The 27,978-nt window shown below is 43.0% G+C and overlaps 1 protein-coding gene across 1 annotated transcript in view; it reads right to left on the reverse strand.

Moving 5' to 3' along the window:
* Positions 1-27,978, reverse strand: part of LOC124606767 (high-affinity choline transporter 1) — a 360,300-nt gene that overhangs the window by 140,591 nt on the left and 191,731 nt on the right. The window contains exon 4 of the mRNA XM_047138825.1: positions 12,905-13,012. Coding sequence (XP_046994781.1) covers positions 12,905-13,012 — 108 coding nt within the window. The remainder of the gene's footprint in view (positions 1-12,904; positions 13,013-27,978) is intronic.

Below are 27,978 nucleotides of genomic sequence, written 5' to 3' on the forward strand. Positions count from 1 at the left end.
GTGGTATGAAGGAAGTTCAGAGGCCCAGTGGCTGTTTCTACAAAAAGAGGAAGTCCAGCAGAGTATCGTCATAGTCCTTTAAAAATGAATAGAAATGACAGAAGAGAGGAATGAGAATTCTCAACATACATTATGCAGTCGCATAAGCGTTTGGCACTGCAATTTTGCTATGAAACGATATTAAGTACCATGCAGAGAATTTAAATATTTAGTTGGAAATGAAAGAACAAAGCATTACAACGATCGACAGACGTCTGAACAGCAAGAACAACTTTGTGCTAAATTTACAGGTATACAGCACGTGAAGAAACTGGTGTAACGAATAATAAAATTTGTGAAATCGCACACGTTATTCTACTGTCAGTAGGAATAATTTGCGATGGAATTGAACGAACAGTGTGGAGACTTTATATGTTACTGCAAAGCACGTTGGTTAAGTCAAGGTGCATGTCTGGAACGATTTTTCGGTTTAAAACTCGCTATTCTTGAATTTATGTTCAAAAAATGTTCAAATGTGTGTGAAATCTTATAGGACTTAACTGCTAAGGTCATCAGTCCCTAAGCTTACACACTACTTAACCTAAATTATCCTAAGGAGAAACACACCCACCCATGCCCGAAGGAGGACTCGAACCTCCGCCGGGACCAGCCGCACAGTCCATGATTGCATTGAATTTATGAAGAAAAAAAGAGTACAGGATCTAAAATGAGGACATGCGGACTGGATTGCATATTTAGTGTACTTGACTGCATACTGCCCATAGTAAGACACTAGAAAATCAAAAACAAATTCTTTCTGATCTGATGGGGATGCATTTACAAAGAAAATAACGTTGTACAAGGGATACATTATGATAAACACCGTCCAGTTCCGGAAGATCACCGCAGTTAAACAAAACACGAGGTTTGAAGAATCCATTGTTGCCTTGAAAGAAATACAAGAGTAGTTTCCTAAACGTTTTGAGGACATTACCAATCTTAAATCAGTTTTCGGGACCTTTTCACTGATTCAGTTGAAAGCGCCCCTGCGCATGTACAGATGTAGCTGATTGACCTACAAGGTACTTCCCGTTTTAATGACAAATTGTTTTACGTCAAAATTGTCCAGGCCGCTCACATTGCTTTCCTCCGGAAGAGTTCCTGTGTCTCCATAATAAGGTTGCAGAAGTGCTACAATATGTCGAGCGACATTCTTGCGTGAAAAACCTTTTTTCTATTACCGGTACGAAACTAAACAAGTGACGATGACATGGAAACCCCAGTGCGAAAATCTGTGAAATTGCCTGCGTCTCTCCGTAAGCAATTGTTTGTACCAGATAAAAATCCTTCATCGCACCAATAATAATTAAATGATACTGAAATTTTTTTGTGATCTATGTTGTTGCGAAATGTGAAGTATAAAACAAAGTCGCATGCAGTGTGACTGGAATGTCATTTAAATGCGACGCCTTCGCAGTTTCTCCTTCTTTCCTCTCCTCGTTCTCAGACAGCGTGCCGTGAAATAGAATTTTAAGCAATAAATGTCTTGGTGATTCATCGTGATATTATTTGGAAGGCTGCTGAGAGCTGTCAGTGCGTTCGTAATTTCGGTGACAGAATTACCTCTGACACAGTGGTAAGACATTGGTCTCACATTCGGGAGCACGGCGACTCAAAGCCCCGTCTAGCCACATATACTTAGGTTTTCCGTGGTTTCCCTAAATCATTTACCTCAATTTCCGAGATAGCTTCTTTGGAACGACGTGGCTGGTTTCCTTTCCGAATCTGAAATTGTGCTCCGCCTCTAATGACCTCGTTTTGGACAGGGGGTTAAGCCCGAGTCTTTCTCCCTCCTTTCCGACATAGTAGATTTCCTCTTTCTGCTCTCCACTTTTGGCACACTTAAAGGACTGTCATTGATATGTTGTTAATTGTATAGTGTGTGTTGGGATGTAGAACAGACACAACAGCATTATATATCGTACCGCCCCCTATTTCGAAGAAAAATGAGCACGAAATCAAAGGGGACAGCAGCGAACGCCAGTCACCGAAGTACCTAAGCACATCAAAGTACTTTTTGATCGTTAAGGGTTCTCTTTTATCGTGGTTAAATATTTATAACTCCGCTCACTTGGTCTTCCGCACTTTGACACACAAATTTACGGCGTGCGCCGCAAGAAAAGTTGCCGAAAAGTCGCTGAAGCATATGAATTATTCAGCGTCAAAACTTGAAGAGCACCCGTAGCTATTTTCCGCTGTACTCGATGCAGTTCGCACTGTAAAAGTTAGTTGCTCTTGAAAAGAGGCACCGTACACGGAGAATTTTACAGTGATGTTGACACATTTTGCTCATTGTCTATTTTCCTCTCCCTCGTGAGTTTTTAATCATGTGCCTCTGTTAAACAAGGGAACAACTAACGAAATGGCCGGTACAATTTTTCCGTTTCCTGGTAACCACTTATTAGTGTCAGTTTTTGAATTATCGCTGTATTTTTCTGGATACAATGACAACAATATCACGGCATCAGTCCACTACAGTTTTATTAGGATATTTCCCAGGCACTCCTACTTCTCGTAGCCATTGTTGCGTCAATTATTCTTCTCGCTTACTGTTGCCTCTCACAGTGTCTACGTTAGCACATTACTGATTTTCTTCGATTCTGCTTAATTCTGTCACTTTAAAAACTTAGTTAGCATTTTGCCAAATGAAGTACCGAGCGAGGTGGCGCAGTGGTTATCATACTGGACTCTCATTCGGAAGGACAACGGTTCAAACGCGCGTCCGGCTATCCTCATTTGGGTTTTCCGTGGTTTCCTCAAATCACTTCAGGTAAATGCCGGGATCGGTGCTTTGAAAGAGGGCGGACGATTTACTTCCCCAATACGATGGGACCGATGACCTCGCTGTTTGGTCCCCTCCCCCAAATCAATCAATCAATCAATCAAATGAACCATAACAAAATGGTTACACAAAATATCAGAGCCGCAGAAATAATGTCTGTCCGCTATATTAGTCTGTGCCATATTCTGACTTTACTGTATTAAACTTCCTTGTAAGAGAATAATTGTTATCATCTAAAGTACATTTTCGAAACATTTATAATACGTGAAATCGAGATATGGTTGCCCATCTTCACAACCTATACTGTGTGTATTGGCAGTAGTATAGATATATGTACACGATGCATCTTTTCTCTTCGGCAGAAACAGAAAAAAGAGAACGAAGGTTGCATGGTCATACAGTGGATGAACGAATTGAGTGGTTTGGTTTGCGCTTTGGTGTCCACAGGTTGCCTCAGACTTCTTTAGAATCGACATCAAGTGTCACTGCAAGGTTATAATATTCTGTTTTGAAAACTGAGAACGCATTTTTCCAGGAAAGATACGGTTATGCGCTGTAACTTAATTTCAGAAGAGACAAGACTGACAATAACGCTTCGTTATCTGTACACCGATGATTCATATCCAGGGTTCAACCGCTAACCATATGTCTCAAGATAGATAGTAACGCAAACTTTTTATTTTCAAGAGGATCATCCGATTTAACAATGATACATCGTGCATGCACCGTGGAATGATTTTTACAATTACATCTAGGATCAAAGTTTTCATTTTTGTTTCATAGATGTACTGTGTACCCCACACATGACACACAGTAAACAGCTGCACGATGGTCAAGCTCGTCTGAAACTACTGCGAGCTTGCTTGAAATTAGTATATTACCTGCCATTCTTCTACGACGTTGCATTCGACATACATTGTTGGGAGAGGAGAGACATAGACGAAATTTTTCACAAATGTCAGCAAAAAAAGTTTCAGATCAGAAGACTTTGGACGCCAATGGTGCAAAGAGAGACCTGTCAATCCCTCACAGTCGGTCCATATTTGAGGCAGCTCACTGTTAGGAAGTGCTCTTACATGCTGCTGTCAGTGTTGGACGTGCACTGATCCGTTGAGAAAATATTTTCGGCGTGTTCTGCACTTGACACATATTGGGTAACTGTAGCGGCACCACCATTTAAGATGGGAAAAGGTTTGATTCTGTGCAATATTTTTGAGCGCACAAGTCACTGACAGGCGCAGGCTTGTAGACAGTAAGTTACGCTTACCAGTGGTTGCGAAGTAGAATTGAGTCCACAAGGCCATAGACCTGCTGAAAAGAGTAAACGCAGCAGTTTGCATGGCGCAAGTTACAGGCAGAAGGGCCCACTGGCCCAACCCAGGTGTTATGAGTACATGACTCGGAGTGGAGCATTAGCAAAACATAGGCGCCCAGCCGCTTATAAATAGGCGCCAGTTCACTAACAAGGCACTCAAGTGTGATAGCTCTCCTGGACGGCGGGGTGTATCACACCACCAGCTGCATACAACAGCAGATGCCACGCCAGCGTTCCAGTCCACAGCAGGTCGCTGGTTTGACCCTCTGAGGCCAACGCGGAGTCTGCAGACAGCCAGTGGCGGGCCACACCATGGCTCGCTACTGTGGGCAGTGTTGTTGGCTCCCAACACATGCCGGAGGCATCCCAAGGTGAGAGCTGCAGATTCGGATGCCGGATAGTGGGTGCTCGTTGTCACCACAATCTTAGCCATGTTGGGGTGGAAGCACGCCACGGACTGCCTTGCAGCTCCCAGTGGGCGGCACTGAGGCGGCAGGGACAGAGACCACTGAGTCGACTGCCGGTGCATCCTGACATTGTCATAACTCTGCGGCCGTACAAGGCCGACACATAAGAGACCATTGCACGGGTCGCTGAGGCAGCCATTCCATGCCAAGCTGTTTCGTAGATAGCGAAATGGCGTCCTCAGCATTGCGGGATCCAGTGACACAGACCAAGAGAAATGGGGCACTGTAGCTGGAAATAATAAATCATTTGGGAAACTCAGACGACTTTTAATACGGTGCATCCTGACAGTTTCCATCCTCATCTAACATCCCTCTACATTTTAGCACTGTAGATGCGAATTTGAGAAAAGGAGTTTTAGTAGCGAATTTGGATGTACCAGATGATGAAGACTGGTGTTCGAGAGGTAGGCATAGCGATCAACCAAAAAAATGGTTCAAATGGCCCTGAGCACTATGGGACTTAACTGCTGTGGTCATCAGTCCCCTAGAACTTAGAACTTCTTAAACCTAACTAACCTAAAGACATCACACACATCCATGCCCGAGGCAGAATTCGAACCTGCGACCGTAGCGGTCACGCGCTTCCAGACTGTAGCGCCTAGAACCGCTCAGCCACTCCGGCCGGCCAGCGATCAACCAGTAACTGTCGATAGAACTCCATTGCGCAACAAGGTTGAGCATTTGAAAGGAGGAGAAAAAGAGCATATGGAAGAATTGTTGTGGGAATTTAAGGATTTGTTTTTCCACAAGGGACATTACCAGCAGCTCCATTAGTTCAACATAGGATACCAACAGGTAACGAAGCACCTTTTTACCGTAAACCATACAGAATACCGAGGTATTTGCAGGCGATTGTGGAGAAATTCATTGATCAACAGCTTGTGGACGGTATTACAGAGCATAGTAATAGTTGCTGGGAAGTGGTCATTGTCGTTGTGCCTAAAAATTCTATGGATGGAACTAAGAAATACAGGTTCTGTTGTGACTATCGATACCTCAATAATAAGACAGTAACAGATGCATACCCCATTCCGAACATATCAGAGACTTTGAATCACTTAGAACAGTGCCAGTACTTTTCGATGATGGATTTGACAACTGGTTATCATCAGTTAGAGGTGGCTCCAGAGGATCGTCCAAAAACTGCTTTCGATACTCCAGGAGGCCATTACCAGTACACCAGAATACCATACCATTAGGTGTGAAAAACGCACCAGCAACGTTTCAGAGGTTGCTAGACAGTGTGTTAAGGGGTTTGAAACCACGGCAGTGTCTTGCCTATTTGGGTGACATTATAGTGTTTTCAAGTAGTATGGAGCAACATCGACAGCGGTTAAGAGAAGTCTTCATGAGGTTAAGAGCACCTTGTTTGAAGTTAAGCCTGGAGAAGTGTCATTCTGCATTGAAAGAAGTGAAATATTTAGGTAATATCATCAATAAGGACAGAGTGTGAATAGATCCGAGGTTGGTACACGCTGTAAGGGATTTTCGGGAGCCAGAAACAGTTAAGGAAGTGCAATCATTCGTCAGAATTTGCAATTTCTATCGAAAGTTCGTGTAGGGTTTTGCAGATTTAGCACAGCGATTCACGCGATTGTTACGGAAGGGTGTAAAATTTGAGTGGACAGAAAAGTGTCAGAAAGCGTTTGCCAAATTGAAAGGAGTGTTAAGGTCAAGTCCGGTTTTTTTGTTTCCAGAGTTTGAAAAGGAATTTATACTAGCATATGATGCATCGAATCAAGCATTTGGGTGTGTTCTTAGTCAGGAAATTGATGAGAAAGAACATCTTGTAGCTTATGGGTCTAGGTAGTTGAATTCAGCAGAGAGGAATTACTCAACAACAGAGAGGAAGATGCTTCGTATTATCCATGGAATCACATATTTTAAATGTTATTTATATGGGAGAAGATTTCGGGTAATGACAGATCATGCTGCGTTGAAGTGGTTGCTGGGGTTGAAGGATCCATCCACTAGAGTCACTAGGTGGGCTGTGGGGCTTAGTGAATTCGACTACGAGGTGGTGCACAAGCCTGGGATGAAGCACGGTAATGCGGATGCACTGAGTAGAAAGGTGGCAAAATTAGAAGTCATAGGTTGTGACCTAGCAGTATGGCAAGAGTTACAGGACGCTGACGACGATTGTAAATTGTATCGGACGCAGCCATAATTTAATATATACGATGGTCTTCTGTGCAGGGAAACTAAGTTAGGGACAAGGGTAGTAGTGAAAGCGAAACTGAGAGATAATGTTTTAAAGGAAGCACATGATCACATGTTATCTGGTCATGGAGGGTGTAGAGCGCCGAATAGGAGAGTTGCGGAGAGGTACTGGTGGAGAGGTAGGAAAGTGGATGTGGATCAGTATGTCAAGAATTGTATACCATGAATGCAGAGAATCGATTTGAGTAGGAAACAGATACAGCTACAACGATTGCCATAAGCGACATGACCATTTTCTATGTTGGGATTTGACGTCTTAGGACCTTTCAGTCGAACATCATCAGGGAACAGATTCGTTCTGACAATAATAGACCATTTCTCGAGGTATGTGGAGATGGTGGCTATGCCAAATCAACAGGCAGCAATGGTCGCGCAAGCATTAATAAACAACTGGATTTTGAAGTTTGGTGTACCAGAGACAATAATTATCTACCAAGGGACCAACTTCATGTCATATTTAATAAAGGAACTGTGTAAATTGTTGAACGTAAAGAAATTGAGGACGAGCGTGTTGCATCCACAGGCGAACGGAAGGACAGAACGGGTACACAGAACGATCGGGAAGATGCTGAGTTTTTAAGTGAATTCTCATCACCGTCAGTGGGACGAGTATTTGAAGCATATTGTATGCACGTACAATGCAAAAGTCCATACCAATACCAGTTTGTCTCCATTTGAGGTAGTGTATGGGTGAAAAATGCCGTCACCGTTCGATTTAGTGAAGCTACAGAAAGGAAGGACTGGTGAATCTGCACATCAATTCGTAAGGACAATTCAGGATGTTTGGAAACAGGTACAAAAAGCGAATACAGAGGCTTTGGAAAGGCAGGAAGACGCAGTGAAGTGGAAAGGAAGTGTACCACACGTCCTTAGTGTACACATTGGGCGCTTGTGGCCATTTAAGGGTTGTCTGGGTGCGATTCCAGGTATGTCACAGAAAGGGAAGAGGAAGAAAGAGAGTGAAGAGAGGTGTTCAGCGCATAGACAACCAAGAAGATAGAGTATAGCATGATATACCGTATGCTCTGCGATCCAGAAAGTAGTGGAGTATTTGTAGTTTTTTTTTTTATTTCTGGTTTTGTATCATTGGGATTGTGTAGATTAATTAGGCATTGTATTTTCATATATTGTATGTGTTTTCGAGTATTGTGAACCTGCTAGGGACAGCAGTCTCTTTGATGAGGAAGTAAGGGTGATGGTGATCCCTGTCCTCAGGTCACTGAAAAGGGGAGCGTTGAGCAAGTGGTATTAGGAAAAAACTGAGAAGGTATTGCTGATCTCAGCAGTTAACAGCCGGTACACCGAGATGACAAGGGAGGAATTATGGAGTTGCTGTAGAGGGAAGGTAACGGTATGCCCAGCCAGGGCGATAAGCAGCAATCCGGACACGTGCCCGATGCAGTTATTTTTAGCCAGGAGGAAAGAAATAGACTGTCCAAGGGACATTGTGGAGCCAAAACTGAGCTTGCAACGGGTCGGAATGCATTGGATCTTCTCCACCTACAAAAAATTAATAGTAGTAGCAAGTTGTTTTGTGCAGGGAGTATTTGCCGAAGCGAAATGTATAGAGCGGGGGGAACAGAATTTTAATCAATAGAACTAAGTGTAACATAATAGGACCAACCTTCCATCTGCCAGCGTAAATTTCAGGAGTCACGCAGTTGAATGTTACACAGCCACAGTTGTACAGGCCAGAGGCAACTTTAGATTTTTTCCAAGGCAGAATCTGACCTTGTTAAATCAAACTCTGGAGTCACGTCTGTTGAGATCCATAAACCAGTTCATTTCAGAGCAAGAGGGCCGCATATCAGCCACACAGCTTGTGCACCATGTTTCTCAACACAGGGAAAGGCAACGGCAAGTAACGATCATCCTGAGCACCTCTGAGCCAAGTGCCATCGCAGCCTTAACCTTGTTGTGTGTTGTTTTCATTCTAACTGGGCAGAGAGCCAATTCCAAGAGCAAGAGGGAACTGACGGTAGTCCAAGTCCCAGTAGATTGGATACTGAGGGCGTAAGACGGGTAGGTAAGGGGTTATCCAGAAAGGAATTTTTACGTTTTGTTTCATGTCATGTGTTTTAAGAGGACTAGACCACACCTAAATTTTCTAGTAGTAGTAGTAAATATGTCATAAGTATGTGCTGACCCAAACAAGTTTAAGAGTAGTTGGAAATCGACCCGGGGACTGGGTCTTTCTGAAGGGGGGAATGATGTAGTGGCACCACCGTTTAAGATGGGAAAAGGTTAGCTTCGGTGCAATATTTCTGAGCGCACAAGTTACAGCCAGGCGCAGGCCTGTTGACAGTAAGTTATGCTTACCAGTGGTTGCGAAGTAGAATGGAGGCTACAGGGCCGTAGACCCACTGAAAAGAGTAAATGCAGCGGTTTGCATGGCGCAAGCTACAGACAGAAGGGGGCCACTGGCCCAACCCAGGTGTTATGAGTACATGACTCAGAGCGGCACGTTAGCAAAAAAAATGTGCACAGCCGCGTATAAATAGCCACAAGTTCACTAACAAGGCATTTAAGTGTGACAGCTCTCCTGGATGGCGGGGTGTGTCCCACCACCGGCTACACACAGCAGCAGATGGGGCACCGGTATTCCAGTCCACAGCAGGTCGCTGGTTCGACCGTCTGGGGCAACACAGTGTCCGCAGCCAGCCAGTGGTGGGCCACGCCATGGCTTGCTACTGTGGGCAGTCTTGTTGGCTCCCAACACACACTGGAGGCATCCCGATGTGAGGGTCGCAGATTCGGACGGCAGATCGTGGGCGCTCATTGTCGCCGCGATCTTAGCCGGGAAGCATACCACGGGCCACCTTACAGCTCCCAGTGGGCAGTGCTGAGGCGACAGGGATGGAGACTGCTCAGTCAACTGCTGGGGCATCCTGACATCATCCCAATTCTGTGGCCGTACAAGCCCGACACAAAGCAGGGCACTGCACGGTTCGTTGAGGTAGCCATTCCACGCCAAGCCGTTTTGCAGACATTGGAGTGGTGTCCTCAGCATTGCAGGACCTGGTGACGCAGGCCGAGCAGAACAGGGGCACTGTAGCTGGAAATAATAAATCAGTTGGGAAACTTGTCCAACGTTCCTCAACATAAGAAACAGGCGACTGAGGAAGCTATCTGCATCACTGGCAATCATAGGAACCGACAACTTACAACCAGCACCAACAGAAGTTTCTAGTTTCGTTGCGCAATTTAAAATATAAACTAAGATTTTATCTTCATTCACGTAGAAGACATAGCCATGTGAAACAGGGTGAACCTTTTGGAAACACAGTGTACTTCTCGTGTGAAGTTCCGTACAGAGAATATTTTCAGATATATGCAAGTGGTGGAATAACTTCAGTCATTACCGTTTTATGGATCTGAAAATGATACTGAAACTTTTCAAAGTTCTGAGAGCTCAGAGTTTAATAGTTCCACACAAACGTATAACGAGTTTCCTTGTCCGTGTTACGAGTTACTGGGCTATATTTTACATTTTATGAACCATTCAGTTGTTTGATTATTTTTGAGGTAACTGATGCTTGCCCATCGATTTTACTCCTTGTCGAATAAGACAGGCATAGATATTGACGCGTTGCTCCAGGCGAGAGGGCGCGAGCCGCGGCGGAAAGAATGATGTTGGAAGTAGGTGCCGATTGACAGAACGTCGTGGCCGTAGTGAACCGAGGGCATGCTGCGAACGGTCGGCTTTGGGGATCGGCGTTTTGTACACGCCCACAGCGGAGATCAACGCGAGGGCCGCTGTCAACGGGAAACGTGTGCGCCAGACCGAAGAAGGCTGTTGGCACCGGGCCCGTGACTGTGGCACCGAGTTTGGCGCCGAGTTTTGATAAAGGTTGCGGTCTGGCTGGAGTACCCCTGGCCTTTGGAACTACGGTAGGTGTTCCTGAACTTTATAAACAAGTTCCTTGGCTTCCGAGCAGCTCGCCACAACTTTGCTGCGCGTTTAAGGCTCAAATCTGCTTTGGGCTGTGAAGGGAAGGGAAGCGCGACGCCGAGTACCTTTGAGGTTGGACGTGGTGACTTGATGTTAATCAAGATTGCCTTTAAGGCGACGAAGACGTCATTATCAATACCTCACTGGGTTTGATCGAGTTGGTGTAACACGGCTACGAGGAACTAGATGTTCCTTCTACGATATTACAGAAAGACCTGGCAGTAACGTAGCTACTCGACATGATTGCTGGCCGTGGTGATCACTAGAATGTTGGGTCGCAAGATGATTGGGCTCTCCGACGGCCAAGTGGCGTTACCAAGAAGATGTGGCTCTGCCGCATCGTACTTCATCTGCTGCAGCAATTCGGCAGCAGTGGACACCACAATGACACAACTAACTGTTAAAATCGGTTACTTCAAGGTCAGTTCCGAGCCAGACGCCCTGTGGTGTGCTCTCCGCTGACCCTAAACCACCATCATCTGCGACTTCAGTGGCATCAAGCGAGAACTCATTGACGGTCAGGGTGGAGGCCTGTTGTGTTTTATTATGAACGCTTATTCTGAATTGGTGCCAGCAATGGCCGTGTGTTGGCTATAACGGGGCCAGTTGAGGGCTTACAATTTCGTACGACAGCAGGAGCGCTCTCTTGATTATCCCAAACAACCTGACTGCAAATCTGTAAATCAATCTGGTGATTCGACGTGTCTAGCTGCCGTTCATGATCAGCTTTCCAGAGGATGTTCTCCAACAGCATAACGCTCACCCACGTATCACTTTTATAACCCAATCTGCACTACGGAGTGTCGAGATGTTGTCTTGGCCTGGTCGACCATCAGGTCTCCAGGCGAAAACATATGAGACATCATCGGACAACTCCAGCGTCGTCCACAGCTCGCATTAATCTTCCGTGTATGACGGGCCAAGTGCAACAGGCATGGAACTCCATCCCAAAAACTGACATCAGGCACCTGTATAACACAATCCATGCTCGTTTGTACGCTTGCGCTCAACATTCCTGCGCTTATACCTGTTATGAATGTACTAGCATTTCACATTTGCAATGGCTTGTCTCACGCTTACATTAACTTGTGATCTTACAATATTTATCACTTAAATGTTACGTAGGCAATTGCATTCCCGGATCTTCATACCTTTCTATCTATTGGTGTTGCAATTTTGTTCCGACAGTGTATCTGCTTATTCATATACTTATACTATCAGTTTTTCTTGTGTGCTCTCTTAGTAAAATTACTCTTGGTATTGTGTAATTAATCTAGCTGCTCTGGCGGTAATGGCCAGTTGTTTAATGCTGTCTAGTTTTGCTTTAAATATTTAATCTGATTATTTCTGTACTGGTCACTTACGGCCACCGCTTGTTTAAGAATATTTGGTTAGTAGCTGATAGTTAATAACGCCCGCTAGCTTAATGCTGTGTTATTTGCTTTAAATATTAAACTGAAGTGTTTAATTGGTCAGCCAAACCCGCTTACGTATTGCTATGAGGCTTGCAATCAAGATTTAATTAACTGTTTCACCGGTGAATGACGACCGTTTCGGACACAAACTTCAAACAATATAATTTGTAACGTAACGTGGAGATAGAATTGAGATGGCTCACTGGAATTGGTGGAGTTCAATTTTTTTTTTTAGAAAAGTGTGAGTGTCTAGAACTAACTGGATTCTACGGGCTTAACACACATCATTTAATTGAAACTGTTTTTCCTTACGCAAGAGCCTCTGTAAAAGATACCTTTTACGGACACTATACTGACCCTCGTTACACGGCTGACAGTGATACACTGCTCATTGTAGACACGTTGGACAAATCGGGCAACTTCGTTCACGGTGTACTCACGGAAACGTGCAAACACCATAGTCCCTTTGTGACATTCATTCACATCTCCAAGTCGACCCATCTTAATGCATAGGATCCATACATCCTGATGGCTCATACACGCCACATTACTGCTACGGTTACGTCAGCGGTGGTGGGCCACGTGCCCGCCAAGTGTGAGTTCTACACCTCTGAAGCTGCTCAGAGCATCCAGCGTGCTCTTTTAAGATGGGGACAAACATTTTGTCAGCTAAGCTTAGTCATAAGACAAAGATATATGCAAGCAGAGACTTACCGAAGACGAGGCTGAGGGCGTAGCCAAAGGGCGCCTGGCACCAGACGAGCCCATACCGGTAGATGGCCTCGGCGGTGCCGTTGATGTAGCCGCCGCCCACCCACGTCGCTGAAACACGACAAGCACCCTCCTATGAAACCTGCGTCTACCTCTCAACGTTATGTACTGCTAATTTCGTCAACAACAAAAAATGTTTATTGAAATGAGACCCTCCAGTGCTCAAGCAAGTACCAGTTTTATTTAGACAACGGATATGACTCAATTGCATGTATTTTAATTGTTTATGCCGAGGACAGTACTATCAAGAAATAAAATGCATTAAATCAGAAATCATGTGACGATGTCGGCATTGTTCGAAACTAGTACTGGGAATGAAACTACAATATAATTTGATTGTTTGACTTCTATTACGCATGCAATCAACAGTTGTAAAGGACTTTCGCCATTTCCAAAAGTCAACACAATCATTCTCTTGTGAGCATAACAATACACATATGAAGTAGCCAGTATACAGGGTGAGTCACCTAACATTACCGCTGGATATATTTCGTAAACCACATCAAATACTGACGAATCGATTCCACAGACCGAACGTGAGGAGAGGGGCTAGTGTAATTGGTTAATACAAACCATAAAAAACTCACGGAAGTATTTTTTTAACACAAACCTACGTTTTTTTAAATGGAACCACGTTAGTTTTGCTAGCACATCTGAACATATAAACAAATACGTAATCAGTGCCGTTTGTTGCATTGTAAAATGTTAATTACATCCGGAGATATTGTAACCTAAAGTTGACGCTTGAGTACCACTCCTCCGCTGTTCGATCATGTGTATCGAAGAGCAGCGAATTACGTAGGGATCCAAAGGGAACGGTGATGGACCTTAGGTACAGAAGAGACTGGAACAGCACATTACGTCCACATGCTAACACCTTTTTACTGGTCTTTTTCACTGACGCACATGCACATTACCATGAGGGGTGAGGTACATGTACACACGTGGTTTCCGTTTTCAATTACGGAGTGGAATAGAGTGTGTCCCGACATGCCAGGACAATAGATGTTCAATGTGGTGGCCATCATTTGCTGCACACAATTGCAATCTCTGGCGTAATGAATGTCGTACACGCCGCAGTACATCTGGTGTAATGTCGCCGCAGGCTGCCACAATACGTTGTTTCATATCCTCTGGGGTTGTAGGCACATCACGGTACACATTCTCCTTTAACGTACCCCACAGAAAGAAGTCCAGAGGTGTAAGATCAGGAGAACGGGCTGGCCAATTTATGCGTCCTCCACGTCCTATGAAACGCCCGTCGAACATCTTGTCAAGGGTCAGCCTAGTGTTAGTTGCGGAATGTGCAGGTGCACCATCATGCTGATACCACATACGTCGACGCGTTTCCAGTGGGACATTTTCGAGCAACGTTGGCATATCATTCTGTAGAAACGCGATGTATGTTGCAGCTGTTTGGGCCCCTGCAATGAAGTGAGGACCAATGAGGTGGTCGCCAATGATTCCGCACCATACATTTACAGTCCACAATCGCTGTCGCTCTACCTGTCTGAGCCAGCGAGGATTGTCCACGGACCAGTAATGCATGTTCCGTAGATTCACTGCCCCGTGGTTTGTGAAACCCGCCTCATCGGTAAACAGGTACAACTGCAACGCATTCTCTGTTAATGCCCATTGACAGAATTGCACTCGATGATTAAAGTCATCACCATGTAATTGCTGATGTAGCGACACATGAAATGGGTGAAAGCGGTGACGATGCAGTATGCGCATGACACTACTTTGACTCAGTCCACCTGCTCTCGCAATGTCCCGTGTACTCATGTGTGGGTTCATGGCAACAGCTGCTAATACACCAACAGCACCCGCTTCTTCTGTGACGGGCCTGTTACGGACCCGTTTGCGTGCTACTACCATACCTGTTGCATACAGTTGGCGGTAGATGTTTTGCAATGTGCGGCACGTTGGATGCTCTCTGTCCGGGTACCGTTCTGCATACACCCTGCAGGCTTCAGCAGCATTTCGTCGACACTCGCCATAGATGAGTATCATCTCCGCCTTTTCAGAGTTCGAATACACCATGCTCACAGTTCCTACAACACTACACTATCACAGACGTCTGGTAACATGGTGTACTACAGTTGGTCTGCGTGCGGAGACGAATGCAGAATAACAATAGCAGCAAGAGCTACATGCGGACACTGCGACAGCTAGACCAAACCACAACAGTGCACTACAGCCACACTCGTTAACACGGTCGTCATCGTAAACATGTACCTGCAGATGCTGCTCGCCGACCGTGGCCCGTGTTTGTTACAACACGCAACTGAACGTCGGAGGTTTCAAGCGTCAACTTTAGGTGTAATGCAATAAATATTTTACAATGCGACAAACGGCACCGATTACGTATTTGTTTATATGTTCAGATGTGCTAACAAAACTAACGTGGTTCCATTTAAAAAAACGTAGGTTTGTGTTAAAAAGCATACTTCCGTGCATTTTTATATGGTTTGTATTAAACAATTACACTAGCCCCTCTCCTCACGTTCGGTCTCGGGGGATCGGTTCGTCAGTATTTGATGTGGTTTACGAAATATATCCAGCGGTAACGTTAGGTGACTCACCCTGTATATTCAGTTGTTGTGGTACCAGCAGAACAAGAATATCTGCTTCCTATTTCGGATTGTATCTCTCTCACTCACTAAAGAAATAATGATACTCTGAAAAGCGAAGCCACTGAAAATGGTATGACTACGGAAAAAACATAAACTTCGGTACAGATCGTATCACTTACGATGGAAGGTGGTAAATTAATTACCATGTACAAGTACCCGAGGATGTCGTGAGATATTTTCATTTCGAGAGGTAGATCAGAATTAATAACGAAAATAATTAAGTTCTGGAACTAACGTCAGGTTTACATCTACTATTACATTTACATCTGTACTCCATAAGCCACCTTACGTTGTAATGCAGAAAGCCTCTCTTGCACAGTTGTGTAGTTGGCTGAACCTCTCCGTGGCGCTTTCACGCTTCCTAAAAGAACCTGTAACGAAACGTGCCGCTCTTCTTTAGATGTTCAAAGCCTTCATCTGCCACAAAGTTTCATATCAGTGGACATTCCGCTGCAGAGTGAAAATTTCATTATGTTTTGGATAGCTGCTGTATTATATCTTTTTATTTCATACTATTTCGTGTGTATGAATTGTTTATGAAATAAGTTTGCAAACGACGCACCTGCGCTCTTACTTTATGTTTACGCACTTACATGAGTGCATCGACTCCTAAAATCTCATATCTAATTGCTGAACTAATTTCGTTCGTCTGATATTTTTGTACTTCGGATGTTTTTTCATCTCTTGTGAATTCTGTCTTCCGTTGTCTCGCTCTCGCAAGGTACGGAAACCATTCTGCTGTTCTCATTGTAAACATTATTACGTAAATGATAACCAGGTTTCCTTAACGTAGTATGAAGTTAAATTTATTCGGCCTCTTTTTATTTCTAGCAAAAATCATGTTACTTTTATATGATTTTTTAATTGGTACGATGTGTTTTCAGAGGATGGCGGCTGGAACGGAAGCGTCGACGGCACATTGTTAGCGGACGTTAATGACTGAACGCTTTCCGTGTTGAGTCATTACTTTTAACTGCGTCTTCCGCTACACGTCTCTGAGATACTTAGACCGGTTATTTTATTTGTATCTTGCAGTAATTTCACGCAAGTTAAGCAAAGAATGATTCTGTCATTCGTCTACTGACAACGAAGTCGTTGTGTGGCCTGTACCAGTGCTACAAATTTTTGATCCTGGTTAATTTTCCTTACATGTTGCGTTCTCAGCTTCACGCCGAATTCGGTGTGGAGCAATTTTTGTTTACCGCGCCGAGCCGTCCGTATGACAGACGACAATACGCGCAATCACCATCTGGTGACACCTACCCTTTTTCTTTAATTTATGTTAAGTCATTGCAATTACTTTATTTGAATCTATTTAAGGGCAGTAATGTGTCACTGCTATTCAATCAGATTTGGAATAGATAGATAGATAGATAGATATGGATAGAGAAGGCGCAAGAAGAACAAAAAAATGGTTCAAATGGCACTGAGCACTATGGGACTTAACTTCTGAGGTCATCAGTCCCCTAGAACTTAGAACTACCTAAACCTAACTAACCTAAGGACATCACACACATCCATGCCCGAGAGAGGATTCGAACCTGCGACCATAGCGATCGCGCGGTTCCAGACTGTAGCGCCTAGAACCGCTCGGCCACCCCGGCTGACATATGGAATGAAAGTAGTACATTCTGACTGTCGTCCCCATATGTCTTTTTAATACTGTAGAGTGAGTTTCTGGCGTGCCCCCTCTTTTCGACTTCTGACTAGAATTAATCAGGGTACACCTAGGTTTGTTTCCATGCTGTTGATGTTATTTGTACAAGAGTCCTAGAATGATGTTCGCGGGCGGCGCGTTCCGGGAATGGGTATATTTACTGCAATGGGATCATTGTGGATGTTATGAGTGAATGGCACACTGTCAATTTGTAAAGTGTTGTATACTGAGTAAGAGCGAACCCTGGTGGTTCCTGTGTTAAACGTACTTGAAATTTTGGATCACAACGTTGGGCGGGAAGTGTTGACAGACGTATTACAAACAGTTATTGTAAGCAAGATTTTTGTTGTTCTTAATTGCTTTAATGTTATCTGGGGTTATCTCGGGGTTTGAAAGGCTACGTAATGCCGCTCATGCTAGTTATTTAATGGACATTATTTTAAGCTTGTTCCATAACATGGCCTTTTGTTTTACCTCCGCGCTGGGAGTAACTTACTAAAATACTGTGCATATTAAATGCTTAGTTAGCGTGGTAGGGATGAGCAGAGACTCCGTTGTGTGTAATAATTTAGTGTCAACAAGCACCGTATGTATTTTAACACCTGTAAGCGGCGGAGCAACACGTTCATGTCCAAGGAGTGAAGGTGGCTCCTCATTGTACTTAAACTGCTCAGTTAACCTACGGAATTGTATACGAGGACTTTTACTGGCATGAAGTTGTTCAATTTTCATTCTCGGAATTTGTAGTACTTAGTTAATAAATATTGAGTAAGTCGTTCGGCGCTGTATTTACCTAGGTATCAAACCTGTGTAACAACACCCACCATCTCTAAAAGAAAATACGATGAGACAAAAGAAGTAGATCAGATCGTCATCGGAGACAAATATTTTAATTTTATAGAGAACTGAAATTCAATAGTAGGAAAAGGAAAATAACGAAAATATGTTGGAGAACATGGACTGGGGGAAAGGGATTAAATGGGAAGCGACCTGGTAGAATTTTAAACAGAGCACAATTTAATCATTGCTAACACTTTGTTTACGAATCGTGAAAGAAGGTTGTACTGTAGAGAAGCATCGTAAGTAACTTGCAGACCAACTTCATAACCAAAACGCTTTTTTTATCCTAAAACAACCAAAAATGTACAAACGAATGTCTCCACTTTGCAGAAAAACCACAGAAGATGCTTTGTAAATAAAAGCGAAACGTGTCTGGTGTAATTGTTTTTAGTTAAATCGCAGTCAGCTCAAGACGGATAACCTATAGTAACAGAGGGTTGTACTCGTTTACGTTGATGAGATCTAGAGTCTCTGGAAGGTTTGATATAGATTATATCATGATAAGACACACACTTATAAACCAGGTTATAAACTGGAAATCATTTCTAGGGGCTGATGTGGTGTCCGACCATAATTTATTGGTTATGAACTGCAGATTAAGACTGGACAAACTGCGTAAGGGTAGGAAATCATGTATATGGGAAAAAGATAAGTTGGAAGAACCATAGTTTGTTGTTGATGATGCTGATGTTTGGTTTGTAGGACCCTCAACTGCGCGGTCATCAGCACCCGTACAAATTCCCAAGTTTTACGCAGTCCAATTTTTTTACACAGACCAATCGAGCCACTGTCACGGATGACGGTGATGAAATGATGAGACTCAGAGTTTGTTGCTCGTTTCAAAGGCATCGTCGACCAACGATTCAATTAAGCAGACAGAATGTAATATAGGCGACTAAAATTGAGACTGACAGAAAGTAAAAAATGCCTAAGCAGATATAGCTAGAGGAAAGAGGTAAAGTTGTAGAAGAATACATGCCATGCGAAATATAGATGCCGCCTATCAGAATAGTAAAGAAACTTTTGGACAAAAGAGAAGCACCTGTATGAATGTTAAGAACTCAGGTGACTATGAAAGGTCAGTACTAAACATGAACGGAAGGATGAAAAGATATATAAGTTCTGTACGATGTAAATGAGCTTGAAGACACATTATACAAATGGGAGAGGAGTTAGATGAAGAATTTTACACAGTACTGGAAACAAGGCCTCAGTAACAGAGGACACTCCGAATTATTCAGATATTTGGGAGACAGCATACAAGATATATGAAGATGCGAAGCACCCTCAGACTTTGCGATGTTTCTGGTTTTGGAGTAATAAGCTTTCTTTCATTCCATAGTTTGGCTGCGATTACGGTAGATGAGGCCTTGCGTAAGAAATGTGGTGAGAGGTAGACAACATATGGTTCGGTGAGTACCAGTTCACTGCGAAATTGCGCTAGTTTATGAGGATAATCTGATTGGCTGCTGACACAGAATCCAACGCGATAAGCTTTTAGTTTCATTTTTTTTTAATTTTTGATAGAGTATAATTCATATTTTGTGGTATGTCAAGCTGAATACAAATAAAAGAGCAACCTTTAATCCACTTATTTCGGGTCTTATTTTTTATGACAATTTTCATCAGAATAAAGCCATTCAGACGAAGCACTTGGTGAGGCTTCGGCTTCCGCTAAAAGGGCGCTACGAAGCTGAGTGATTCGGGCTGTCTGGTTAGTCTGAAGCAAGGGGATTGAACGGAACGATTAACATTACTGGCCGCACAAATAAGATCCCAGATGCGCGCCACACAATATTGCGTTCAGATAATGCGACTCTGCATACAAAGCAGAGAGGGGTAGAGTAACATTGTATATAATTTTTATGAACATGGTTTCTACAAGACTTAATAAAATATAATTGTGATCGTTTCTAATGTGAACTGTGATACGTGTGACCTTGTAACCGAAGATATGCTGAACGTCTTACTAGCAGTTTACTGCTTTATCTTCTTCGTGTTTTGTCAGTACAAAATCTGTTGGCATCTCCAGTTTCGAACTTATCATTTAGTGGATTTGAGAGCGTTACCCAACTCACCAGTTATTTTACAACGCACTTCAATGACAACGAACTTGCGGCTTGTGCAGGTTTGTGCAGTGTAAGGGAATCTCTGCGTTTTACCTGCAAGCGCCAAAACACGGCAAGCCCCTTATATGTCCTGCATTTCCAGTACAAGTGGAGACTGCTGTACCATATTCGTGGTTCCATGGAGGAGAGTAAGTGAAAGAAAAACTAATGTGAGGAAGCACTGTCGATTTGGACACAGACTAAAATCGTCATATTCAATACTCAGCTCATTTTGCTGCATGGAAACTCAGTAAATTCCTCATTTATATCTATAATCATTTCTCACCACCACTACTTCTCTTTTTTTCCTGTCGTGCTGCCATAACTTGAAAAAGAATGTAATAACTCATACTCGAAAGAAAGCAAGTGTGAATATTTTCGAACATGATCACAAAATACTGACATGAATATTTACAGAAGAATGGAGCAATCGGTATTGCCGACCTCGGCGAAGACCAGTTTGGAATCTGGAGAAGTGTAGAAATATGCGAGTCAATACTGATCCATGACTTTCCTGCGACTTATGTTAGAAGATAGACTAAAGAAAGGCAAACGTACGCTTATCGCATGTCTAGATTTGAGAAAATTTTTTTGAATACGTTTACTGGAAAGTACTCTTCAAAATTTTGAAAGTAGTAGGGTTAAAACACAGGGAGCGAAATGCTATTTACAACTTACAGAAAATAGACGGCAGTTGTAATGTTCAAGGGGCATGAAAGAGAAGCAGTGGTTGAGCAGGGAGTGAGACATGGTAGTTGCCTAACATCAATGTTATTCAATCTGTAGACTGAGCGAGCAGTAAAACAAACCAGGGAGATATCTGGGAAGGTGATTTAATTTCACGGAGAAGAAGTAAAAGCTTTGAGGCTTGCTGATGACTCTGTGGTTTTGTCAGAGACAGCCAGAAACTTCGAATAATGTTGAATGGAACACACAGTATCTTGAAAAAAGATTATAAGATGAACATAAACAAGAGTAATATAATAAGTCGGATTACATCAGAAGACACTGAGGGAATTAGATTAGAGAATGAGACAGGGAAGACGGTATATGACATCCTACATTTGGTCAGCAGAATGAGTGACGATGGTCGAAATGGAAAGGATATGAAGTGCAGACTTGGCAACACAAGAAAGAGCTTCATCAATACAGACTACGCACTGAAAGCCGCAACAACAACATCACATCTAATAGCATAATAGCACATTGGTGTCAGTGTAAGGTTGTCATAAGACCGAGACGGCGTTCTGATAGTAGGCGACTGGACTGGAGGACCAAGAAATAAGACCCCGGATTAAAAAGTTTGTAGGAAGGGTTTAGTGTCTGCGGGCGAGTAGTACGACGGACGACAACTGAAATTCTCAATTCTCAATAATAACTTTTCATTATTCAACTAAGGAACAGAACTCAAAATACAGTTACTGGGGATGTATGTCCGTAACAGTCAGTCACAAATATAAAAGTCAATGCTTGACATTTGACGAAATGCATAAAAGCCTAGTGGGCGGCGAAGCAGAAGGGTACCGACGGTGATCGATGATAGGACCTTGCATTGCCTCGCTTGTTCCAACATTTCTACAGAATCCAAACTGATTTGTCCCGAGGTCGGCATCTACCAGTTTTTTCAATCGTCAGTAGAGAATTCGTGTCAGTGTTTTGCAACCGTGACTTATTAAACTGATGGTTCGGTAATTTTCACACCTGTCAACACCTCCTTTCTTTGGGATTGGAATTATTATATTCTTCTTGAAATATGAGGGTATTTCGCCTGTCTCATATATCTTGCTCACCAGATGGTAGAGTTTTGTCATGGCTGGCTCTCCCAAGGCGTCAGTAGTTCTAATGGAATGTTGTCTACTCCCGGGGCCTTGTTTCGATTTAAATCTTTCAGTGCTCTGTCAAATTCTTCACGCAGTATCGTATCTCCCATTTCATCTTCATCTATGTCCTCTTCCATTTCCCCAATATTACCCTCAAGTACATCGGCTTTGTGTAGACCCTCTATATACTCCTTCCACCTTTCTGCTTTCGCTTCTTTGCTTAGAACCGGTTTTCCACATGAGCTCTTGATATTAATACAGGTAGTTATCTTTTTTTCCAGAGGTCTCTTTACTTTTCCTGTAGGCTGTATCTATTTTACCCCGAATGATATATGCCTCTACGTCCTTACATTTGTCCTCTAGCCATCCCTACTTAGCCCTTTTGCGCTTCCTGTCGATCTCATTTTTGAGACGTTTGTATTCCTTTGCGCCTGCTTCACTTACTGCGTTTTTATATTTTCTCCTTTCATCAATTAAATTCAGTATCTCTTCAGTTATGTTTATCAGTTGTAAAACGAAAAGAGCTGCTGACGATGCTGTCGCTTCTTCTCCAACAGCTCAGTGAGGTTTAAGGGAAACTTTGCTGCGTCTGATGAAAACAGTGGATTTGGGTAAGAATCAGATTTTTTCTTGTCTTTAACTTTGTTATTCTCTTGTAAAAAAATTTAAATGATGTGCGGAATGGTTTGTGTTGGTTATAGTTCTACTAGCTGAAACATTACTACTATGTTCTGTGCTTGTATTAACACAAATATTGTCCCTCAGTATTGATGGAAGTAGAGAGGAAAACTTTCTCATGGCACTTAGAACCAGTAGCCTCCCCGGTATTGTACCTAGAATGTTCTTAGTAAAATATTTATCTCCTAATTTGTGTCACTATTGTGTTGAGGTGACGAACATAATTCTGTGATACCAGAATACTTTCTCAACATTTTGGATATAAGTAAGTCATGAAAAAATTGATATACTGTACATTGTTTCTTTTATTTTTCTGACAAATGTGGGATGGGCGCTTTGACAGTCCATTCTTCACATATGGAACAACAAATAGGTGTGAAACTTCGAATAAATGGAAAAATTCTCCAACTTCACAAATATGTTAGTATTTTTAAGCAGTAAAAGCGAACTGTTTCGGTTTATCAAAGCAAGGAGCGAAAAATAGTTTCATCTTCAAAGGCGTAATTAAACGTGCCTAAGCGAAAGTTCGCATCAGATATCTTATTTATCTTTAAAATGAGGTAAGCGGGCGATTAAGTGACAAGTCTAGGAGCTCTCACTAGTTTAACGTACGGAAAGTGAATCGGTGACGAGGCAGGTCAGGAGAGAGGGGCGTGGGAGCCTTCGCATCTAGATCGGCATCTCCCCCTAGCCGGCGACCCGCCGGTCGCGGACATAAATATTCAGGTAGAAAGTTCCGCACACATCCGCACGAGCGGGGAAATATGTGATCGTGCAGCCCAGCGGCGCCCACACGAGCCGAGCGGCAGGTCGGGCCGAAACGTGCGATGGGTGGGATAGCGCAGCGAGAGCGACGCCGCACGAAGGGACAGCCGAGCTTCCCAGGCCGCGGCGTGACTGCAGACGCCGGCCGAGTGCAGGCAATCAAGACGCACTTATCTGACCGGCCAACTACACTAATGACGCATCAGTTACACCCTTATATGATGTCTCGGCCGTTCTACACCTCCCACTGATCTTCATGTTAAGATTACGAATTTTTAGACCAGCTGTATTTAATGGGTTAAATATGTCCTAATGAAGTCTAGCAATTATATGGCCAGAGATTAAAAATGGAATCAACTGGGTTTAAAACGTTTAGCTGATGGACCGACAGCTAAACGGAAAAGTGTGCCAGAAAACCATAAATGCCCATGCACAAGTAGAGTCACGTCGAGCACAGCTGAAACATACTTACTGCGACTAGCCGTGAGTGAAAACGTATCACTGTGTAATGGAGCATCGTATAAAAGTTAAAGTTTGACACTTATTCCGTCATTCGGAAGTGAGTAAGTGTGCAGAACTGAAATCAAGAGCAGAAGTTGTGTTTATGACAAGTACAATGCCATGCTGATGGGACGTCTGGTTGGGGCCGACCGTAAGCAAGCGTAACAATCAACAACATCAAAGAAATTTCTTAATAAAATGAAATTGTCACTTGGAGCAGCACTCTAGCAAGAACAAGTTCATTGACTTTCGTGGTGATTTTTTATGACACATCAAACTTCTGACTGGTTTCATTCGGCCCGTCATGAATTCCTCTACTGCGCCAATCCGAGTAGCACTCGCACCCCACGTTCTCAGTTATTTTCTGAATGTATTTGTAGAATATGAGAGCCTTGAAGAGAACACCAATCATTTTTGGCTCTTATATAGAATTTCTCTAAATCTCAATGTGTTTATCAGCCTTATGACGTTATGAACACAACGCGAAGTAGACAAAATGAGTAAGTCCCAATCACTACTTTAGTGAGAAATATTCCTACCGACTGAGTTATCTCGACCTGACACACAACTTTTTTATTTGTAACTCTCTCTTCTATCTCTGTCTCACCTACCAGCCAAACGGCACAGAAGCCGTACTGCATACTATACTCCTGGGAGAATGAATGTAGAGAAACACAGTAGCCGCTAAGAGCATGTTCACCATTTTTATGCCGGCCGGAGTGGCCGAGCGGTTCTAGGCGCTGCAGTCTGGAACCGAGCAACCACTACGGTCGCAGGTTCGAATCCTGCCTCGGGCATGGATGTGTGTGATGTCCTTAGGTTAGTTAGGTTTAAGTAGATCTAAGTTCTAGGGGACTGATGACCACAGCAGTTAAGTCCCATAGTGCTCAGAGCCATTTGAACCATTTGAACCATTTTTATGCACTGGTCTCACCTACCTGACATATTAACAGAATGGCTTTGACCTTAGCTGGAACTAAACGAAAAAAGATCAAATTTGAATGTTACCTCAAAGACGAAGTTATTTTAAAAGCATGCTCGAAATGGACCAGTACTGGAAACAAAATTGGCCATACCTTTTCTGATGAACCTTATTTGTTTCAAAAAAACCACAGAAAACTTAAATAGCTGGTAAGAGATTTAATCCACGCCCATCCAGTAAATTACTCCGTTGCTTTCCTGATCCACATGGTACACAAAACAGGTCATAACACAATTGCAGAAGCAACGAGAGAAACATGCAAAATTTAAAAGAACGCAAAATCCCCAAGACTGTCCAAGTTTTACGGAAGCTACAAATTTAGCTCGAATTTCAATGCCAGATGATTTTAAAAGGTAACGCAACGTAACTCTGTCTAGAAATCTGACAAAAAACCCAAAGACACTCTGGTTGTACGTAAAGTACACTGGTCGCAGGACTGTGCGACAACTGTGGTGATGTTGTTGACGACAGTCCCACTAAGCAGATTTCCGAAATTTCTTCACAAAAGAAGACAAAGTGAAGATTCCACTATTAGGATCTAGAACAATAACTAACATGAATAACTTAAAAACATATTTCCTCGATGTATCGAAGCAGTTTAAAATACTTAAGAAAGGCTAGGCTTCCGGTCCAGATCATATGCTAGTCAGGCTCCTTTCAAAGTGTGCTAATACAATAACTTCACACTTAGCTACCATATATAGCCGCTCGCTCATAGAAAGATCCGTACCCAAAGACCGGAAAGTTGTGCAAGCCACACCAACACACAAGAAAGGAAACAGAAGTATTTCGCTGAATTACAGACCAATATCACCATAGTTTGTTTGCAGTAGAGTTTAAAAAAATATACTGTTCTCGAACGCTATGAACCACCTCGAAAAAAACGATTTATTGACAAATAGCCATCACGGATTCGGAAAATATCATTCTTGTGAAACACAACTAGTTCTTTATTATCATGAAATAATGAGTGCTATCGACAATCGACGTCACGTTGGTTACTTATTTTTAGATTCCCGGAAGGTTTTTGACATCATTCCTCACAAGCGACTTCTGGTTACATTGCGTACCTATGGAGTATCGTCTTAGTTGTGTAACTGGGTTCGCGATTTCCTTTCAGACAGGTCGCATTTCGAAATAATTGATGGAGAATCTCCGAGTAAAACGGAAGTAATGTCAGGCGTTCGCAAGGAACTGTTATATGCTCTGTGTTGTTCCTCATCTGCATAAATGATATAGGAAACAATCTGAGCAACCCTCTTACGTTGTTTGCAGATTAGGCTGTGATTTAGCGTAATCTATAGTCATCAAATGATCAAGATTAATTGTAAAATGATTTAGACATGATGTCTGTATGTTGCAAGAAGCGGCAATTAATTCTAAATCATGAAAAGTGTGAAGTTATCCGCAAGAGCACTAAAAGAATCCGCTAAATTTCAGTTACACAGTAACTCACACAAATCTAAAGGCTGTAAGCACAACTAAATTCTTAAGGATTACAATTAGGAATAATTTAAATTGGAACGTTGACATAGATAACGTAGTGAAGAAAGCAAAGACTCCGATTTATTTACAGAACACTTAGGAAATGTAAAAGGCCTACTAAAGAGACAGCTTACGCTACGCTTGCACTGTTCTGCAGTGTTGGATGCGCATTAAACAGGGTGGACGGAGGACATCGGAGAAGTTCAAAGAGGGGCAGCTCGTTTTGTACTATTGCGAAATAAGGGAGAGAGTGCCACGGATATGATACACGAATTCGGGTGGCGGTCATTAAAACAAAGGCGTTTTCTCTGCAGGAGGACCTTCTTAAAAATTCAAACACCAACTTTCCCCTTATAGTGTGAAAACACAGGGTATTTCGAAAAGAATATACGTATTTCGAATGCTATATTTATTAAACTTTAAGACATACGAATATGAAACTTCACACACATATTTACGAACCTCTCAAGTTCAGATTGCAAATGTTCAAAATGTCCTGCATCAGCTACACGAACAATATCACATCGATACTCAAATTCCTCCCATACTCGGGTAAGCATGTTCTTCGTCACTGATGTTACGGCAGTACGGATCCGATCTTCAACTCATCCGTGGGAGTTGTGACACATAAGCGTTGACTTTAACGAAACCCCACGGGAAGAAGTCAGAGGGTGTCAAATCCGGTGACCCTGGAGCCCAGCTGACTCATGCTAAGTCGCCAGCTCCTTGACGATCAATCCAACGGTTCGGTAGAGTCTCATTCAGATATTCACGCACTTGGCGGCTCCGGTGAGGGGATGCCTCGTCTTGTTGAAATATGAAGTTATCTTCGTGCAGCCTCGGAGACAACTACTTTTGTAACAAAGAAGAATGGGCTGTAAATAGATGATGGGGATATCTCACAAAACACATTGACTTTGGGCGAATCTCGTACATGTTCAATGGCTGCACGTGGTTTCTGTAGGCCCCGAATTCGAACATTGTGTTTGTTTACCTGACCACTAACATGGAAAGTCGCTGCATCACTGAACACGATGCGCTGTGCGAAAGTGTTATCATTGTCAATAGCATCAAGAATCTAGTTGCAAGATGCCACACGCTTGCGTTTGTCAACAGGACGCCGAGGTTGTAACAGCTGTAACTTGTACGGCGTCATAACCAGCTGACGTCTCAAAACACGCCAAATTGTTGTTGTAGGTAGTTGTAAATCACGACTAGCACGACAAGCTGATTTTGAAGGACTATGTTGGAGAGCAGTCTGAATTCGTGTAACATTTTCTTCAGGAACACGAGGGCGGCCAGGACTCTTTCCTTTACATACATATGCTGTGTCGATACCACCTGGAATGTTCCACCCATTCGGAGGATCAATCTGGTACTTCAACCTGAGACGTCTTGGCACTGTAATCACGGAATTGCACTTCGCAAACTCGAGAACAAAAAATGATTTCTGCTGCGGAGTAGCCATTTTGAACATATGACGGTTACCAAGCAAAACAGAAGACAACGGACATCTAGCGGCTATTAATATAAACTAGACTATGT

This window comes from Schistocerca americana, chromosome 1 (assembly GCF_021461395.2).
Source record: "Schistocerca americana isolate TAMUIC-IGC-003095 chromosome 1, iqSchAmer2.1, whole genome shotgun sequence".
In the NCBI taxonomy this organism is placed as follows: Eukaryota; Metazoa; Arthropoda; class Insecta; order Orthoptera; family Acrididae; genus Schistocerca; species Schistocerca americana.